Raw genomic sequence first — 20,663 nt, 5'->3', positions numbered from 1 at the left:
TGCAGATTTCCTCCCGGTTATTTTAGATGAACACATTTGAGTAGACTAGGGTCAACCCTGCGACAAGGGCTTTGTCACACCGGGGCATACTATTTAGATTTTATGTATCTTCCACTCAAATTCTTCTTCTTTGACCCAGTGTTGCAAATACAAGATGGATAGCTACTTTCACGACTAAACTGTGACTATTGTACACAAAACTACCATTAATTTTCATTTGAAGATCATATATATATATATATATGTATATCCATGTTGATTGCTTATCAAGACTTTTACGATGGCCTTGAGTCCCTGAAAAATTAGGATAACTTTCTGAGAGATGAGACATTCCTGTAGTAGCTGGGAATCTAGCTCAGCAGTGGAGTCTTTGCCTAGCCTGGGCCAGGCCCTGGGTTCACTGTCTAGTACCTTCTCTCCCCTTTAAGATCAGATGAGCTGAAGTAAAGTTTTCCAAAGTTATAGTACATGTGGATGTCAGGGGTAAACATGCAGCCAGAGCAATGAAAAAGCGTGCCCTTCAGTTTAAGGATGGGAGAGGAGTAGGCCCCTTTCTTAAATGTTTAGTTTCAGGAGGAGAAAATACTCCTTCATCCCAGTAACATATAATTTACACAGAATGAAGTTTGGTTATAGCTAATCTTCTGAAATGAGTTTTTAAAGATTCATAAGATTAATTTCTGCTTTCACTAGTATATGCGGTCTCTTAACAACTTCCGGGCGGAGCAGCCTCACCAGCATGCCATGTACTACCTCCGCTTGCTGATGACAGAGGTGGCCTGGACTAAAGATGAGTTAAAGGATGCCCTGGAGGGTGAGACTTGTTCTTTTTTAAAGTCTAATGCTATCATTAATGCTTAAGCTCTCTTAAATTTTTTAAATTAGGATCTTCTCAGTTTATTGTAATATCAAATATTTATACTTTTGAATAACTTGTAGTTCTCTTTCATTCAGCTATGTATAATTTTTATTAAAAGAGGCTTTTGCATTCAGGCAATTTAGCTACATTTGTTATTTTCAACCCACACCACATAGTTAGTAATTACTGCTCATAGGTTTCTACAGATGACGAAGTACTATGACCCAACCACTTCCCTTGTTAATGCTGAACTCTTCTGAAAGGAAAAGTAAACTAAACTTGAACTCTTATCAACCAAGTAGAGCTGGGCATTTTTTCATGCCCTGGAATCTTTAGAGCTGTTCAGCTATGAACTAGAAAATGTATAAAGCCAGAAGACTGGTCTCTTGTTTATTTCCCCCTAAAATCTCAAATGTAGTTTTCAGGAGGATTTGTTTTGTTTTGCTGTTTTTTGAGACAAGGTCTTGCTATGTAGTGCAGGCTGTCCTTGAACTCACTGTGTAGCCCAAGCTTGACTCAACCTCCTGGATCCTCCTGCCTCAGCCTCCTGAGTGCTAGGATTATAGGTGTGAACCACCATGCCCACCAGTTCTCTGGAATTTTGCTTAAAAGTCAGTCCTAAATTCTTTGAGGGCGGCCTTTTATTCATTTTACTTACTATCTAGTATATTACCCGCTCAGTATGTGTCTATTGAATGCCCACTGAGAGGAATAGAAGTTCTTTCAGGGTTGCTCCTAGTGAATATCACCCTTTATTATTGCTTTATATTTTCAACTTCCCAATATTGCTTTACCAGTAAATATTTTCCACCTGCCCAAGAATAAGAAGTAAAATGCAGAGCTTGGGCATGGAGGTGCACACCTGTAATTCCAGCAGTTGGGAGACTGAGACGGGAGGATCATTGTGAATGGTAATCAAGAGTGCCCAATGTGACTTACTTTAGAGATCACTCAGTCAGTATCTGATACTGGCTCCTCTACCTCCTTGCCCTGATTTCTAAGTCATTTGACTGTCCAGGTGTATTATCTCTGTGTTATTTGCTTAGGTTCGATTATCAGAGTTATGAATGATGTTAACATTAGGGAAAATCTAGGCAGATTACAGGCATGGTAGTTCATGCCTGTAATCCCAGCACCCAGGAGGCTGAGGCAAGAGGATTACTGCGAGCTTGAGGCCAGCCTGAACTGCATAGTGAAATTCTGTCTCAAAAAAAAAAAAAAAATCAAAACAAACAAAAAATGGGAAATGGAGTGACGGGTATAAAGGAATAAAGGAACTCTGCAATATTTTTGCAAGTTTTTTCTAGTCTCAAGTTATCTCAAATACTACACCAAGTGTTTGTTTTATGTTTTTAAACTTGTATGTAGAGCTTATGTTTCTTATGCCTTTATAGATGTCACCCTTGTGCGCCTTAAAGCCTTCATACCCCAGCTCCTGTCACGCCTGCACATTGAAGCCCTTGTTCATGGAAACATAACGAAGCAGGTGAGTAGCTGAGGGTTAGCAGTCATTTGTGGGTCACTGTACAAAGCGCTTTTCCTCTAGTCTTTCAAAACTGTTACCACAGTGATGAGCCCGTGAAGGCTCACTTCACCTTCTCTCCTGTGGAGGAAGCAGGAGAGGGCGCACGGGACACAGTGACGGTGGTCACGTGAGGGGCTTCTTCCTCACCGCCTTCTCAGCTGTTGTCTGCCTGTGCACCCAGAGGAAGGAAAGGCAGGAACTATTCCTGCTCCTGGAGAAGCACATGCTATATTCAAGCCCTGGCCCCGCCAGATGTTAGAAAAGTGATCCCTTGTATATGTCTTTACTGTGTGCTAGTTCATGAGTTGTAAGGATTAGTAGCGCATGCCAGGTCCGCAGCGCGTGGCAAGTGCTACAGAATTTCCTCAACAGTCTGTTTCAAGGGCCCGCACTCTCCATCACTATCACACTACCTCCAGAACAGTATGCCCAGTGCCAGGTGCGAGTAAGCGGCAGAGACATGGTGCTTGCTGAAATCGTTTCACTCACAGTGAAGCCTTACACCTGCCTCCTTAACTTTGGTGAGACTCCAGGTATCTGTGCTCAAGAAAGTCAGTTGGGAACAATTTTCTGTTACCAATGCATTTCCAGCTTTGGCGCTGCCTTTTCCTGCAACATCAGAGTCAGATAATCCCAACCTGATTGTCTTGCTGCTCTTCACTATTACCGTATTGACTGACAATTGGAATTTTAATCCATTTGAATAGTAAGTGACTATAAGATTTTAAAATTCACTTTTATGCCCAGTGTGGTGTTGCACGCCTGTAATCCCAGCACTTGGAAGGCTGAAGCAGGAGGATCACTGCAAGTTTGAGGCCAGTCTAGGTTACATAGTAAGTTCAAGTTCAACCTGAGTTCTGTAGTGAGATCCTGTTTCAAAAACAAAACAAAACAAAATCCATTTTTGTGATAAACTAAACTATTTTATAAGCATATTGTTTTCATATTTTAATGGACTGCCCAATACAATGGTTTTTATTTACAAAGAGAAGGTATGTTTTTGTTTTTTGTGATGCTCTGTGATATCTCTTTCCCAGGCTGCATTAGGAATTATGCAGATGGTTGAAGATACCCTCATTGAACATGCTCATACAAAACCTCTCCTTCCAAGTCAGCTAGTTCGGTATAGAGAAGTTCAGCTGCCTGACAGTAAGTTGGACTGCTACAACTTTGGGAGTGGGTGACTTGGATGTAATAATGTGGGTGATTGCAAAGAGTCTGGGTTCATTTGGATGATAATATGTTGTTTTATGATAAAGATACCCAGAGATTCCCGACTATTTATAGAAATAAGCGTAGAAATAAATAATTCTGCCAAAAAATAGGAGATCTAAGGAGGTGAAATTGGGAGTGGTCATTAATTTTAAAGAGAATAATGGTAGAATTAACTGGAACTTGGACCCTCAGGAGTTAGGAAATAAAATATAAAAGAAATATTGACCAAAGCATGATAAAATGTATATATAAAAAGTGAAAGTTAAAGCTAGCCATGATGATGCATGCCCATGATCATAGCACTCAGGAGGCTGGGGCAGGAAGATGGTGGTGAGTTTGCTGCTGGCCTGGACTACCAAGTGATTCTAAGGTGTAGCCTTGTAGCAAAACTCTATTTTAACATGGATAGTTAGGTAAAGAAAGGTAGTATCATACATTTCATTGAAATCCCTCAGGAATCTTCAACAGAAATAGTTTTGGGAAGGTCACAGTGCAGTTAACAACCTTTATTCATTAAAACTATATTTTGACCTCCCCTCCCTGGTAAGCAGAGGTAGGGTGGCAGACTGCAGCCCTTCCAGGGGGAGACCCAGCAGTGTCTCCTGAGATCCACGCCATGTTGGAACTGAGGACGCTGTGAAAACAAATGACCATCCTGCCTCCCTGCTTAGCAATAGTGAACCTACTGCTACATGGCCTAGAGTCAAATATCCCACTTTCCCTACCCTCCTTCTCCTCCTCCTCCTCCCCGCCCATTAGCAAGTGGGAACCAGAAATCTGAGCATCCCCTGGGAGATTGACCATAGCAAATCAGGGGGACTTCCTTCTACCATTTCTTTGACGCAAATATTTTTATTACTGTTTTGCTCTTTTCTGATTAATGGTACTGCTCTATTCAATATTCTGTTTTGATAAGTTCTATAGTGTTCTATATTTCATCTCATTTATATATACGGGATTGAAAGAACAACTATTATAAAGATAACGAAATATACTGTGATACCTATTACTATTATCCCGGTAACCTGCTGTGAAGTTCTGTACCAGTTTCACTGTACGATCTTAGTTGGCTTTATTCTGACTTGTTCTGTTGTATACTTTCAAAATAAAAATTGAAAAAAAACTATTTCATAAGAGATTGATTATTATATTTATTGTTGTTTGTAATGTTGAGTTACTTTTTTTTTTTTTTGTCTTTTTCCTTTTTATTGGTACCAGGGATCGAACTCTCGACTGCCTGCTTGCAGGTGCTTATGCCGCTGAGCTAAATCCCCAGCCCCCTGTTGAGTTACTTTTACATTAACAGTACTTTATTTTCCTTTTTTGGGAGGTGAACTTTTTGAGACAGGATCTCACTGTGCAATTCAGGATGGCCTTGAACTCACTTTGTGGCCCAGGCTGACCTTGAACTTGCAGTGATCTTCCTGCCTCAGCTTCATGAATGCCAAAATTACAGGTGTGCGCCACCATATCTGGCAATAGTAGTTTGTTTTGATATAAACACTAATTAAACATTGTTTCAGTATTGTTCAAAACTATATAATTGGAAGTATATTGGATCAAAAATGAGGGTATTGATATTTCGGCTACACTTGGGGTATTCCCCATGTATGTATCATTTTTGGTTTTTTCTCAGCTATTTCATCCTTTCCTCCTTCTTTTCCCATTCATTTCCCCACTTCATCCTCATGAACCTGTGTCTACATCCTCCTCCTCCTCATCCTCTAGGCCACTCACATAAGCTGTCTGTCCCTAATAAGCATGTTAGTCATCAGCCTTATATCAGTGTGATAGAAATAGTTGAGATAAAGCAGATTATAAGGAGGAAAGGTTTCTTTTGGCTCACAGTTTGTGGTGGCTGATTGGGACTGTTGTCCTAAGGCCGTAACAAGGCAGCACTCCTCGGTGAGCCCACGTGGTGGTGAAAGCCCTCATCTCCTGGCAGCCCAAGGGAAGGAAGAGGGGCCAGAATCCCAGCATCCCCTTCAGGGACAGACCCCCAGTGCCCTAAGTTCCTCCCACTAGGCTCCACCTCCTGTTGGGAGGCAAAGGTTCCTCCTCTTCCCAGTAGGGAGGGACTGAGCCTTCAACAGCTAGACTTCAGAGGGCTATTCAAGGTACAAACTGTAATAGCCACTAAACTTTCTCTAAAACTGCTATCCAGAAGTCATCACTTCTGCTTCTGAGCTTCCAGCACTTTTCTACACAAGATCTTAGCCAAAAGGCCAGGAAGCAATCCAGCCGTTTTCTAAACCTCTATTGAAACTACTGAAGTCTCCTGCCCTTGTGTTGCGGCTAAAGCACATCACCATCTTTTTAGACTGTACCCTCCACGGAGCCAGGGTCAGCATCTGGCTCATTTGAGTAGCTAGAAAACAACTCAAATGTACTCTTGCCTCAGGATATCTTGGCCGATATTTGAACAGAGCTCTTCTGTTCTTCATGGCCAGTCTTTAGAAAGCTGGAAATGGTTTATTGCATATTTCTGGTTCGTTCCTCAGTTACTACAAGCAGAGCATAATAGAAGAATTGGGATCTGCTTTTCAAGAACTGTAGCATAGAGCACTTGTTTACCATGTCCAAGGTTTTGGATTCCGTCCTTAGGACCCAAGACTTTAAAAAAAAAAAAAAAAAAACCCAGAGCATTTGTCTTCAGAAAAAGTATGGCCAGTCATGAATCCCAGCATGCAGGACACTGAAGTAGGAGGGAGAATCACTAAAGTTTGAGGCCAGCTTGGGCTACATAATGAGTTCAAGGCCAGCTTGAACTACATAGCGAGACCCTATCTCAAAACTACAAACCAGGAAATCAAAGTGATATTTTATCTTTCATACTTCTTTCACTTTATTTCCCTTTCCCCTTTTTCTCTCTCCTCTCCTAAGACTATCTTTTTGACCTCTTCAATATGTCTCCAAAAATCCCATACACAAAAATAGCTCAGTTTACTTTTCATGTTTGAAATATTTGGTATTAAATTATTTTGATTTAACCAAGTGATGTTTAATGCCTTAAATAGTATTTTACTTAATTGTCCATAGGAAGACATTTACAGTTTTGAAAGAAAAACATCATGCACGCACTGTGAAGCAGGTGACCTTTTGTAATGTGTTTGGAAAGGCAGGACCTGAAGGCTGTGTGCCCTTCCCTCTTCTGCCAGTTCACAATCAGAAAGTTGTATGTAAGAGCGAGCAAACAGAAGTGACTTTTTTGAACTCTACATAAATATTTGAACCTGTTGCTATCTTTTTGAAACTTCGCAGGAGGATGGTTTGTTTATCAGCAGAGGAATGAAGTTCACAATAATTGCGGCATTGAGATATACTACCAGACAGACATGCAGAGCACCTCAGAGAATATGTTCCTGGAACTCTTCTGTCAGATTATCTCTGAACCTTGTTTCAACACCCTGCGCACCAAGGAGCAGCTGGGTGAGAGGGAAGTTGGGGACTAGCAGGGTATTGTAGACCTTAAGCAAACCTTTGTCCTCTGGAAACATTTTCAACTTGTAGAATCACCTGCCACTATTTATCAGACATACTGTATTCAGAGAGACTTGTGCAAACTTACTTCCAGGGACTCCGTTCCTAAAAGATAAGCAACCAGTGTGTTATAGAGACTAAAGCAATTCTTAACAAGATGGCATCTTTATTTATATTATACATGTCAATAAAGCGGACATCTTAGGTTGGGAGTAGAAGATAGTTAAGACAGACGTACGGATAGCAGCATAGGAAGCAAGCCTTCCAGAGGCGCTTAGAGTCACCAGATTTTGAGTTTCACAAGAGCCACTATGATCCCTTATTATTCTGTATATCCCACACCCAGGACCCATATCACAGGAGGTACTCAGTAATAAGTGTTTGCAAAATTTTAGGCATTGTTAAAAAATGTGAAGATCTTGGCAGGTTTGATCAGTGTGGGGAGAGACGTTCAAGGAAGCCCCCAGAATGGCGGGAAAGGATTTGGATGAGTCTGCAGGTACTTAGCATTTTTTAAAAAATAATTATCATGCTAGGTGCTAGAAAAATAAATATGTTAGGGATAGTCTTTCCCTTTAACTCATAATCAATCAAGATAGCAAACCTGTAAAGGAATGTTATAGTACAATTGTGGTAAATTTTACTGATCGAGTATCCAGCTGTAAAGCTGGGCTGAGGATAGGGAATTTCTTGAAATTAGAACCCAGAGGCACTGAAGTGGTGAGATGTGGTGGATCAGTGCACAGCAGCTGAAGGAAACAAAAACGAGCTCATTTAGAAAAGGTGTTGGAACGTGGCAGGTGGTGGGCTTACAAACTATTAGTGGTCCAAGAACATACTACCTAACAACAAATGCAACAGTAGAGCTTGATTCATATAAGGAATTTAGCCCGTGACAGCAATGAGAATTAGAACCCCTGACTAGGGTGTGAAAATGAGCACAGCATTTCATGGGAATGTAACAACTTCAGCTTAGATGGATGGGGGTAGCTAGCAGGGAGTGAGGAGTCTGATGAATGGGGTTGGTTTTTTTTTTTTTTTTTTTTTTGCCAAAAAGAAAACCATATCCACAACTTTCTAACTACTCTCCAGGAAGCTGATCTGTTCAGTCCTGAGGAACTGAGACAGCCTTAACTGTTCACGTTTTTCAGATGTACATAATCTAAAGTAGATTTTATTTTCCCCAGAGATCGAAGTGACCTGAGTCTCAGATAGCAAGATCTTGATTTCCTGGTGTTGTGTTTCAGGCTATATTGTCTTCAGTGGGCCACGTCGAGCCAATGGCATACAGGGCTTGCGATTCATCATCCAGTCAGAAAAGCCTCCTCACTATCTGGAAAGCAGGGTGGAAGCCTTCTTAATTACCATGGAAAAGTCCATAGAAGACATGTCGGAAGAGGCCTTCCAAAAACACATTCAAGCATTAGCAATCCGTCGACTAGACAAACCAAAGAAGCTGTCTGCAGAATGTGCTAAATACTGGGGGGAAATCATCTCTCAGCAATACAATTTTGACAGAGGTAAGGTGAAATTAGAGCCCCAACATTTATAGCATTTAAATTTAAAGTGTGAGAACATTAAAACGATGCTATGCATCTTGAAGGTGATGTTTTAGTATTGATTGGCAACACCATAGGACTTCTAAAGATCTGTTATTTAATGTAACAACCATTTTCTGCTAGAAATGCTTATCTCCTTTTCTTCTGTAAAAGCAGAGCTGAGTCCACCTATAGCACATTAATGTATTAGTAACAAACCTAATTTCACTATTTTTATATTATCACTAAGCACATAGGTATCTATGTCCAGTAACACTGAACAGTTGAAAAACTTGTGGATTGAACTCCCTTGAGGCAAGTGCCACCCTGAAAATGCAGGAGTTCAAACATTTGGTTTTAGGGATCTCCAAAGGTTGATCCCTGCTTTCTGCTTTGAAAAAGATGTGCCTTATTAGGGCGTTATTTTCCCCAATCCCACAGGAGGAGACTGAGGCTTAGAGAAGTTTAAGTGACTAACCCAAGATCTGCAGCAAATGGCAGCAGCCAGGTTATGGCCGCGACTTGTCCAGCAGCACTACATCTGCTTACTTTTACTTGCTGTCTGTTCCCTTCTTATTTGGCAGAGCAGACGGTCACTAGAAATACGGATACTTGAGAGTTTTATACTGAAGTATATTACTTTTTGGTGTAGTATTTTGTATTACATAAAGTAGAAATATTAAAAAATTATTGTTTCATTACCTTTTCAGATAATATAGAAGTTGCATATTTAAAGACATTAACTAAGGAAGATATCATCAAATTCTACAAGGTAAGTTATTACTTACTTAGTTATTTACTTACTTAGATTTTGACTGATGCAGAAATATGTGCTATCCTGTGTGTGGCCACATTGAACCCATTCAGGCTGGGTCTAGAGAGGTCTTTTGTTGACTTAAGTATTTGGGGCATATTTTGACATTATTACTGTTAGACAAATGTCAACAGTTCATATTGAAACTCAGATGTAAGATGTTCAAGTGTCCAGAGTGGTTTCATAGGTCTGCTAACCTCACTCGGTCATCATAGGATCTCTTGTGGCTCTTTTATATGTGGAGCAGCAATAGGTATGTGAGGCCTTTGAATACAGACCACGGCTCACCCTGCCACCAACTGGTAGCTCTGTGACCTTAGCCAAATAGATATATCTCTGTTTTCTTATCTACAAAACAAAAGATTAATTGAATTGTTGTAATGAGGTGTGTAAAGTGATTAGCATTTAGTAACATTTATTAACTAGTCTCTTAAGAGATGCTCTAAATGCTCTTTGATGCTCTAAATCAATATGTGTTTTCCTCCTTGATACAGCAGATTTTTGTGCCTAAGATAAATTTTGGTTGTGTTGACTTATCAAGAAACCATTTCACTTTGTGAAGCTAGTAGTAATGTTTGTTTGTTTTTGGATACTGGGGACTGAATCTAGAACCTTCGCACTGAGCTACATCCCCAGCCCTTTGCTGTGAGACTGGGTCTTGCTATATACTTGGGCTGGGCTGTAATTTGGAATTTTTTGCCTCAGCCTCCCCAAGTGCTGGGATTAGAAGCATGTACCACCACACCCACTGAGATGTTTATTCCTAATTGCCAACAAAAGGGGATGGTCACAGCTCTGTTTTACTTTTGAGATACAAACTTTTTCTTTTCTGTCTTTGAGACAGGGTCTCACTGTGCAGTTCAAGTTGGCTTTTGTAGCTCAGGCTGGGAATTTATAGGGATCTTCCTGCTTCAACCTCTCAAATGCTGAGATTACAGATGTGTGCCACCATTCCCAGCCTGAGATATGCATTTTAAGGTATTGTTACAGTTTTTCAAAAAGAAAAAAAAAAAAAGACAGTCCTAGTGCAGTTTATAGCCATGGGAAGGCTTTTTTCTGTCCACAAATACATAACTTTTTAAAAATTACAAGTAATTGCCAGGCTTACTAGGCATGGTGGCACATGTCTGTAATCCCAACATTTGGAGGCTGAAGCAGGGGGATGACCACAAGTTTGAGGCTTACCTGGACTATTATAGTGAGACTCTGTCTTCAAGACATACACATGCGTTTGTGTGTGTGTGATCAGGAATTTGAGACCAGCAAGACCCATAGCTAAAAAAAAAAGTAATATCCTATTATACTATTGAGTTTGTGAAAATAATAATTATAAGATTTTCTCTTGGGCCAGAGATGTAGTATAGCACCTGCCTGGCAAGCACACAGCCCTGAGTTTGATTCCAGGCGGGGGGGCTTTAAAAAAAACCCTTAAAAAAAAGAGGTGTTTTCTTTAAAACATAGGGAGATATGAGGATGTTTATAATCCAGCTTCAATTGACTCAAGAAGAGTATTTCCCTAGTTGTGTTCTGGCCAGTAGTCTACAAGATATTGATAGGATCATCAGGGAAAAGTTTGGGAAAGACCAGTCTCCTGTTCCCTTGGAGGATCACAGCATATTAAATGCATTTTAGAAGATCTAAGAAGCACCACAATAAAGAATTTACTCTGTATTTGTTTAATTTTGATTAACAAAACATTTTTTTAAACTGATTTCATTGGCAGTCCTTTTTGGGCCGGAATACCTACAAATATCTCCTGGGATTCTAATGATTTTAAATCACAATTTACAAGAAAGTGAAATTCTTTGTTTTCTAAAACATCGGGGTTGCCTGGAGTTGGTCTGGAAATGGAGAATAGTCCTAGAACCCCAGGTTGATAAGAGGGCAGTGAAGCTTGAGTGAAAAGGAATTGAAAATAGATCTTTGACTAGATGTGGAGGCTCACACCTGGAATTCAGCATTTGGGAGGTTGAAACAGGGGGACCACTACAAGTTCAAGGCCAGCCTGACTCATAGTAAGACCCTGTCTGTAAATAAATATAAACATAAATATAATAGGTCTTTGGAAGCAAACTTAGCCCAATAAGAAAGACGCTGTCAGGTGATGTGTATTCCCTGGGGATGGCATCAGCTGAGTTCCTCATGGAGGCCCGGGAAATTGGAGCAGACCTGTGGAGGGCTCTGGCTGTGCTGCCAGCAGCATGGGTAGCAGCCATGGTGCTCTGCCTTGCAGTGTGATGTCAGCAGAGCTTCCTTTGCAATTGTGAGGGACCAGGCTTACAATCACTGCTCCCTAAATAACTTTCCCCTCTGAGGATATGAACAGTGACATCTGGCTAAGGCATCTGAGGAAGCGTCATTAAAATTTATACCTCTTTGGACAAGACAATAAAAGTCCAGCATCAGGGAAAGAGGAGACGGTTCTCCACAGGACCCAGCCACCTGCCACCCTCACACTGCTGTCACTCATGGCAGTAATCAAGGGGAATACCTGAAAGTGACATTTTAAGTAGGGGAAGCAGCCATTTCTTAGGAGCTGTGCGCTTACACAAGTCAGTATTTCTCTGTGTCTTAAAGCCCATGTCGCTAAGACAATCATCGTCATGAAATTTAACTCAGAGAGAATTTAGTGAGCTAACACAGGAGAGTGGCTCGTCCAATGCAAGATTCAACAAGTGTTGTTTTCCTTTCCCTTTCACTAGATGAGGAGCCACATCTTAGCAAGAGAGTCCCGGGGCAGAGTCTGAGCAGGTTCTCAGAGAAGCAGGGCTGTGGTCATCCCTGAAGTAAGCTCAGGCCATCATCTTTGTAGACCCTAAAAATCACTAGTCACACCACAGGAGTACTAAGTTCAACATTTAATCCCCACTTAGGCACACATTAACCACTGGAGTGTGAACAGCTCGTTGATCTCGGACTGGTTTCCCATCTGCAAGTCGGCTTCGGAGTAATTCTCTGTAGGGCTGGGGTTGTCACTCGATGGTAGAACACTCCTTGAGGGTTTGCGGCCCTCCATACATGCCTTCCCAAAGACAAACAAAATAACGTGTGGGGAAAGGGAAACAGCTCCGTGTCTGTATCATGGCTGACAATTTAGTCTTCAGAGAGAGCTTCATTCAGGGTTCCTTTGTGGGGCAGAATGGTAAATTTGCTCTTCCTTTTCCCTAGGAAATGTTGGCAGTAGACGCCCCAAGGAGACATAAAGTATCAGTTCATGTTCTTGCCAGGGAAATGGATTCATGTAAGTATTGATTTTAAATTTATTTTGGAGTCTACTTTTAGGATCAGATTGAGCCATACAGTGGCTGTCCCTTACCTGTCTGTAGGTGTACAGCAAAGGGTCAAGGGGTAGACAGAAGGAACTGGAGCCAGGGTTTGCTCTGTTGAAGCCACGTTAAGTAGGGAGAGAAAATGAGTGAGTGAAGAAAGGAAGACAGTGCTAGGCTGCCACAGCGTCATGGCAACACAGCTGGCTGCCTCTGAAGAAGCTGTAAGGAGCCACTGCATGTGAGGAGGAAGAGCAAGCCATCTTCTGCCCAGTACTTCTAGTCTGCTCCTAACTGGTCACACACTTGCCCTATGACCATTAACTTTCCTATCCTTCTTGGTGGTTTTACTGTGTCTTTATGGGTGGCCAGAGCGTCGAAGTCCAGATCAGATTGGGCACTAACGCTGCTGCAGGCAAGGCTTCAGGAGCCCTGTGACATCATCACACCATCCCTGAGACCCTTCAGATAGAAGAGACGCCAGACACTCTGGTCCGTGGGAGCAGGCAGCTGAGAGAATCTTGGGCAGTACACAAACTGGGCCTGCTACAGTTGCTTGGCATCTCTGCAAGTTGCTCTTGCCTACAAGTGTGAGTTAAAAGCAACGCACTAAACCTTCATTTTCTTACAGGTCCTGTTGTTGGAGAGTTCCCGTGTCAAAATGACGTGAATTTGTCACAAGCACCACCCTTGCCACACGTAAGAGACATTATCTTAAATTGTCCTTCATGTTTGGAAGTAGCTTGTTCTTTAGGTCGTATATCTACAAGACCCAGGACAAGGTGTTTCAGGTCACCTTTTACTGTATGTCCTCCTTGGATTTCTGGCCATGTAGCCTTTGCCCTTATCTAATTCCTTTTATTTGAACAGTTGTGTCATTCTGCAGTAAGTCATCTCTGGCCACATCTGTTGAAATCCCTTAGCTTTTACAGTACCCCTTTATTGTAACTGGAGAGAACCGCGTTTACCCACAGCGTAAACAGGCTTGCTGGGCGAGCACACAGCTCTGCTGCTGTCTGGAGCCTTGACACTAACCCTCTGGCAGCAGCCCTGGGTGTCCAGATGGAACCTGATGTGCTCCTGCCGGCCGAGGCCTGTGGGAGACGCTTGCTGTGGGTGTGCATGCACCAGTCCATGACCCTTGGCCCTGCCAGTCTAGATGAGAGTTTAGCTGATGACAATATATGGGACAGAAGCCGATGTACCCTTGCCCCACTCTGCAAAAAAGTTCTTATGCTGTTCAACTAATTTTTAAATGAGACACACTAAAAGGAAACTTGTTTTTCTTTGCAGCCTGAAGTGATTCAGAACATGACCGAATTCAAGCGTGGTTTGCCACTGTTTCCTCTCGTGAAACCACATATTAACTTCATGGCTGCCAAACTCTGAAGTTTCCCTGAGGAAAAGGAGAGTGTCTGTGGGTTGATTCCTGAGTCTTCCAGGCCTAGGGAAAAATCTTGGCCACTATAATAGTTTCTGGTTCACTAACAGACAAACATAAAAAAAAAGTTATCAGATGTTATTATGTAGAAATATTAAAAATCCAAAGTAATTAAATTGAAAAATCTTATAGATGTAGAATATTTTTAAAATACATGCCTCTTAAAATATTTTAAAATTTTTTCTTTTCATTTGTAAGAGAAATTTCCCTTATATAACTGCTTAAAATGATGAATGATATTCTTAGATCTTCCCTATTCTGTAAAATAGTCACTCGTCGGACTAAAATAAAAGTTAGCTTTTTTAAGAAAGCATCCTAGGTCAATAGAGAAGGCTTCAAAGTATTTAGAAAGGTATTAATTGCCTTTTTAAAAATCAGTCCTCAAATTTGCTTTCTATGTCATGGTTTCATATAAATCAGTGGAAAACCTTCAATTTGGCAGATGATGCACAAAGCAATGTCACTTTCTGTTATTAGTGAAATTACTGTTACATAAGGCATGGTTTTAATCTTTTTATAAAATAAGAACATGTTTTTTATTCCAACAAGTAAAATGCTGGAAAACCCTAGAATACCCTAGTTATTTACAGTGGTAGGAATACAGATTTACCTTACATCAATTTTGTCCCAAACTGAATTTCTCAGGATTACTGTGGTTTTTTTCTGATTAAACTGTATTGACCTTCTTACTGTTCATAGTTGGTTTGCAGTGTTCTATCAGTTTTACTTTTTCTCATCAACATGTTGCTGTATGTACTTAAGGGCAAATTCAGATCCTGCTGAGTGTGTGACATGCTTTTCCAACATCAGCTCTTGTAACTACCCATAACTTTGAACTATAATGAAATTGCGATTAGTGTGTGAACCAAAGTATTTTTCCCCTTCATGAATTTAAAAAGCAACAAATACAAAGCCACCTTTTTGGAGATTAAAAAAAAAAGTGCATTCTAAAATAGCAAGTCTCCATAGCACTCTAAAATCCCTTGTTGCTGCCAGTCTAATCTTGCCTTAAGTGTTACTTTTTTGAATATGTAAACATATGAATACACAGATGATGACTGGGGTGGACTTTAAAAAAATATTTTTTTCATAAGATACTATTTTAGGTGAAATTGTTATTGTAGATTTAATAGCTATTTTAAAACATTATTAAAACTTAAGTTTTAATATTACTATTATCAAAATTTGTTTGAAGAGAAATTGAGTCTATTTCCACATACGGGCACCAGCAGCAGTATGCAGTCCTGTTGTCCACTGGCTCAGGCGGAGAATGCATTTTGTCTCCCTGTGTGACTTGATTTGCAGGAATTCCTTCTGCAGAGGCATGTCTTTTCACATCTTAAGTTTTTACATTTCTAATTTTCCAAATCTCAATTTGGGGCAAGAATGACACAGTCACAACTATGGAGCCTGCTTCCTGCAGTGGAGCTCCAGGTCTCCGGCCAGTCCGTGTGGTGCTGTGACTGCCTCTCCGTCCCTGCCTTCAGAGAGCCTCTTGGGGTGAAGCCTGTTTTCGTCCATCTGAAGGTGTGCGAAGGCATCGCTTCCTTCTGGTTTTATGCATTTGTAGACTATGCAGCTTTTCATCAAACTGCAGGTATATACAGAATGAATCTAAATTAGGCCTGAGTGTTTAAATCCATCACTGTAAAAGTATATAAAAAGCCACCTATCTTTTCTGTGGGAAATTATGTGCTATTGAATAATTTTTAGCTGTTTTTAAAAAATGAGTAAACTTACAAGCATTGTTTTTATGAGGAAAGGCACCAAGAGAGGCATGAAAGCAGGCTCACGTGGTCTTCCTGTGCTGCAGTATTTCCTGGTTTCCAGCTTCCGTCTACAGCTGCCGTTGGGTCACTCAGGCGCACTGACAGGTTCATGAAAATGGATCTCAGCCGCAGTCCATGAGCAATAACAGACTACCCCAGAGACTACTCGATGCTTACCAAGCGAGATTTGTGAAACACTAAGTTATTAGTTACCAGGGACTTAAAAAGAGTCTTTTTGACTAATTGATGTGAAAGAGAGAGCATGTGACACAGCCAGTATGGTGGAGTCCTAGGGTTATCTTGTTTACAATAAATCACCTGAATTACAACTCCAGTCTTGGCATTTGTGTTATTTGTGCAGTTTTAGAGAATACAGTGGCCAGTCCTCAGGCATCCTCTCAGTGTCCCCGTTGCCATGGTTTCTTGGCTTCATTATCCCTAATACAGAAGGTGTATCAGTAATTGACTGGGATAAATGTCTCAATTTCACACCCTAATGAAAGGATCACTTTTTAAAACAGGAATTTCTCTGTCTGAGGCTGAACTCCTTGCTCTAAGTATGGTCACAAACCTGAAACCTCAAAGAATTTGTTCCTGGCCTTACGGGGAAGAAAAGACAAAATCCTTCTCTTTTGTGAAGTCAGTCTTTACATCTTCTTGCCACATCTTCAGCTAAAGGTTGGGCACGATATGTAACTAATCTCTGACCTGTGACTACTTCATAACAGTCTTTCTACTCATGTACTATCCACCTGGCTAGTCAGGCATTTTGAGGAGAAATCTGTTCATTCCTGTTTCTAGCCTAAGGCAGGCAGCCCACTCCATTAGCATGGTGCTTAGAAACACAGGAGCCCTGTCCAGAGACCCAGAGAAACCTTTATGTTGTCTGGCCCGGGACAATCTTCCTTTCTTTTAATGCATATAAAAAGAACCATTGTTTTGGTACCTTTATCACATTTGGGGCAAGGGTTTTTTTTTTTATTTTTGGAGACAGTCTCACTATAATTCAGGCTGGCCGTGATCTCACTTGTGTAGCCCAGGTCTGGAGCTCACAGTGATCCTTCTGCCTCAGCCTCCCAAGTGCTTGGATTATAGGCTTGAAATATCAAGCCTGGTCTTTTTTTTTTTTCTTTTGCCTTAAAAGATTCACAATTCTATTCAGATCTTCAGACTATAGGTCTCATTGTTCCATATGATTTCCTGTAATAGTAGCTTCTAAGTTCATCAATATACTTGATATCTTCCTATTTCTATGTAACTATCTTTCTCACGCACGTCATCTTACTTGGTCACTAGCTGTTGTGTATTTCAGAAAGCATCAGACCAGATCACAGTCTATTCTCTCCTATACGTTGTCCACTGTAGTTTCCAATTGCTAGGCTAAATTATCACCACGAAATTTCTTACAGAATTCATCAGTAAATCCATCAGGGGCTGGACTTTTCTTTGTTGGTAGGTTTTTTATTACATCTTCAGTTTCACTGACTGATACTGGTTTATTTAGAATTTTTATATCTTCTTGGTTCAACTTTGGTAGTTCATAGGAGTCTAGGAAACCCACTTCTTTTGTTTTCAGTCTTTTTAGAATACAGTTTCTCAAAATAGGTATTGAGGATCTCCTGGGTTTCTGTAGTACCTGTTATGATTTTACCCTTTTCATTCCTAATTGCGTGGCTTAGGGTTAGTGTTTCCTTTTTTTTTAGTCTTAAATACTAAAGGACCAGCTCTTTAATTCATAGATTCCTTGTATTGTTTTCTTAGTCTCAATTGTATCAATTTCTGCTCTGACCTTTATTTCCTCCCTCATACGGGCTTTGCGCTTCACTCCGTCTTTTTCTAGAAGCTTGAGGTTTAACATTAGGCTGTTTATTTGAGCTCATTCTATTTCGTTGCTGTGGTTATTCACCACTAAATTCCCTCGTAGGACTGCTTTCATTGTGTCCTATACATTCCAGTATATTGTACTGCTATTATCATTTAGTTGTAGAAACTATCTCATTTCTTCAATTTTATCTGTCACCATCTGTGATTGTGGTTGTTCAGGAGGGTGTTATTTAATTCCATGTGTTTGTGAAGTTCTTGTGCCATTGATTTCTTTTGCCATTGAGTTCCAATTTTATAGCACTATAGTCTGATAATATGCATGGGATAATTTCAGTGCCTTGCCATTTACTTAAGCATGTTTAGTGATTAGGTTGTAATGTATTTTGGAAACAGTCCCCATGAGCAGCTGAGAAGAATGTATATTTTGATGTTGTAGAAGGAACACTAAGTCCATTTGTTCAAAAAGCAAGCCAGAACTGAACCAGGTTCTAGTATTTCAGTGTTGAGTATAGTTTGGTGTGCTGGTATTCGAGATATAAATGATTATTGTTTCTTCCTCTTAGATTGTTTTCTGTTTACAAGGATGTAGCAGCTTAGTCTTGCCACTCTTAGTCTTGACTTGAAATCCATTTTGTCTACAAACAAAATCTCTGCCCCTGCTTTTTTCTGGGTTCCTGTCATATGGAGTAATGTTTTCCATCCTTTGGCTTTCAGTCTATGAAATAAGTTAAATGTATTTCTTGCGTACAGCGTATTGTTGGCTCTTGCTTCTGTGCCAGTCTGTTTCTTTTGATTGGTGAATTGGAGCCATTTACATTGATGGTTGTAACTGAATGTATTGACTTATCCTTGTCATTTTTTTCCCCTGCTGTTGGTTCCCTGTCTTTATCCTGTTAATTGCTTGCTTGCCTGGCTCATGGAATTGAAGTGTTCAGTATTATCTCTTTCTAAAATATCCCTCAGAACATTTTGGAATGCTGGTTTGATGGTCATAAATTTCTTCAGTTATTCTGTCATGGAAGTATCTTATTTTCCCATTGATTTTGAAACATCATTTGGCAGGGTATATCAATCTGGTTTTCTTTTAGAGCTCAAAGTACTTCATGCCAAGCTATCCTTAACTTGAGGGTTTGTGTTGAGAAGTCTGCTTTGATTCTGATGGGCTTTCCTTTATAGGTGATTTGTTTCTTGACTGTAACAGCTTTGAGGTTGAGTTTTTGTAATCTTGACTGTTACATGCTGTGTGACTTTGTTTGTTTTTCATGCCTAGTTGGAGTTTTGTATGACTCTTTTATCTATATATCAAGTGCTTTTTCCCTGCTGGAGAAATTTTCTGCCATTACTTCCACAAACAGGTTTTTATGTCATTTGTGCTACCTCCCTCTTTTACATTGACTCCAATCAATTTGAAGTTGTTCTTTGCATCATCTAGCAGCTCCTGGATTGAGTTCTCATGGTCCTCTGCTATTCTAAAGAAATCTTTCTTTTCATGATCACTAACCGCAGTCTGTCCTGTATTTCTGATACTGTGTCCTCACATTGGCCCGTTCTGCTGCGTGTACTTCCAGTGGAATTCCTAACCTCCTGGATGTCTGAGTCTGTTTTGTGGATTCCATTTCTTTCCTGTGTTGAACACTCACAGTTTCCATCATTTTCCTAAGCTCCTCTATTTTTTTTTCTCGGTATCTGCTCTAGAGTCAACAGCCATCTCTTTATTATGGTCACTGTCATTGTAGTTACCCAAGAAATTATTTCTGATTTGATTCTTGTCTAGTGCCTCATTTGTCTGCGTGGTTACTTTCACTGCCAGCACTTCAGAGAGTCCAGGCGGTGGCTTTGAATTGTCCCTTCTCTTTGCCCCCTGGGTTTGCCTTTGGTGAGCTGGAAGTCTAGGGTCACATCTTGTCTTCTCATTATCTTTTTAAGTTTAATTCCTGTGTTCATATGTGTAAATTGCTTAAGGCAAGTAGCTTTACTCCAAGTTATTTTAGAAATCTTAGGAAATGAGTACTCAGAGGTGTCTTCAGGTGTAACTGGCTTTGAGGTTTTGAATCTGTCACAAGATCCTGCCTCTTCAATTGATTGGGGATGAGAGGCTGCTGCCTACTTGGTCCAGTGTCTGATTCTTTGGCACTGGACTTCCTTTAATGGCCTTTGGGCAGTCTCAGTGTTGGCATACCAGAAAGAACAACTGATTAAGCAATTATGTCATCTTGGCTACAATTAGCAATAAAGAGCATCAGCCTAGGAAATGAGAAACTGTGATAACTGTTGATTTGCCACCTTGGACCCGGGGTTTAGCTCAGCAGCATAAACACCTGCCTAGCAAGTGCAAGGCTGTGAGTTCAATCCCCAGTAGCAAAAAACCTAAAAATTTTTTTAAAGTAAAAAATAATAATTTGCCACTTTTACCTTTAACCGTATGGGCTAGATTTGTATTTATATAGCAAAATGTAAAACCAACCAGAAAATGGTGCAGCAAATAACTCCACAATATGGCAATTTTACCCTTAGAGAAGATGATTTAAAGAGGGGTTGGAAAAATAGAGGAAAAGATTACAAGCAAGGCTGGAGGGCAAAGAAAGATTATGCAAACTTTAGGAAACTGGTAAGAAGACACTGAGGAAAGAGAAGGAAGGAATAACAAGGACAAAACTGGAGCAGAGACTGGAAACCGTGTTTCACACTCATAAAAACAGAAGTAAATGATCAAAAATGAAACCAGGGGCTGGGGACTTAGCTCAGCGGCATAAGCACCTGCCTTGCAAGCAGGCAGTCGTGAGTTCGATCCCCGGTACCGATAAAAAGAAAAAAGACCAAAAAAAAAAAAAAAAAAAAAACTAGAAAAGAGGAAAAAATAAGAAGAAAATGTCCACTTCAAGGCATAGCCTCTGTCAGTGACAGACGCTGGGCCGAATCCAGGTCCATGCTG

At 40.5% G+C, this 20,663-nt stretch overlaps 1 protein-coding gene across 2 annotated transcripts in view; it reads left to right on the top strand.

Moving 5' to 3' along the window:
• Ide (insulin degrading enzyme) overlaps nucleotides 1-16,241 on the top strand; it is a 93,080-nt gene extending 76,839 nt beyond the window's left edge. For both annotated transcript variants that reach the window (XM_013143788.3, XM_003462389.5), the window contains exons 17-25: nucleotides 694-814; nucleotides 2,254-2,345; nucleotides 3,422-3,533; nucleotides 6,861-7,028; nucleotides 8,327-8,599; nucleotides 9,328-9,389; nucleotides 12,600-12,672; nucleotides 13,329-13,396; nucleotides 13,991-16,241. In XM_013143788.3, the coding sequence (XP_012999242.1) occupies nucleotides 694-814; nucleotides 2,254-2,345; nucleotides 3,422-3,533; nucleotides 6,861-7,028; nucleotides 8,327-8,599; nucleotides 9,328-9,389; nucleotides 12,600-12,672; nucleotides 13,329-13,396; nucleotides 13,991-14,086 (1,065 nt within the window). In that variant the 3' untranslated portion in view covers nucleotides 14,087-16,241. The remainder of the gene's footprint in view (nucleotides 1-693; nucleotides 815-2,253; nucleotides 2,346-3,421; nucleotides 3,534-6,860; nucleotides 7,029-8,326; nucleotides 8,600-9,327; nucleotides 9,390-12,599; nucleotides 12,673-13,328; nucleotides 13,397-13,990) is intronic.
• Nucleotides 16,242-20,663: the final 4,422 nt, after the last annotated feature.

This window comes from Cavia porcellus, unplaced genomic scaffold (assembly GCF_034190915.1).
Source record: "Cavia porcellus strain 051 isolate PalLab524CR breed Dunkin Hartley unplaced genomic scaffold, mCavPor4.1 scaffold_28, whole genome shotgun sequence".
NCBI classification, from domain to species: Eukaryota; Metazoa; Chordata; class Mammalia; order Rodentia; family Caviidae; genus Cavia; species Cavia porcellus.
Note: the sequence above shows the minus strand (reverse complement) of the source record. Positions and strands in the feature narration are given on the sequence as shown.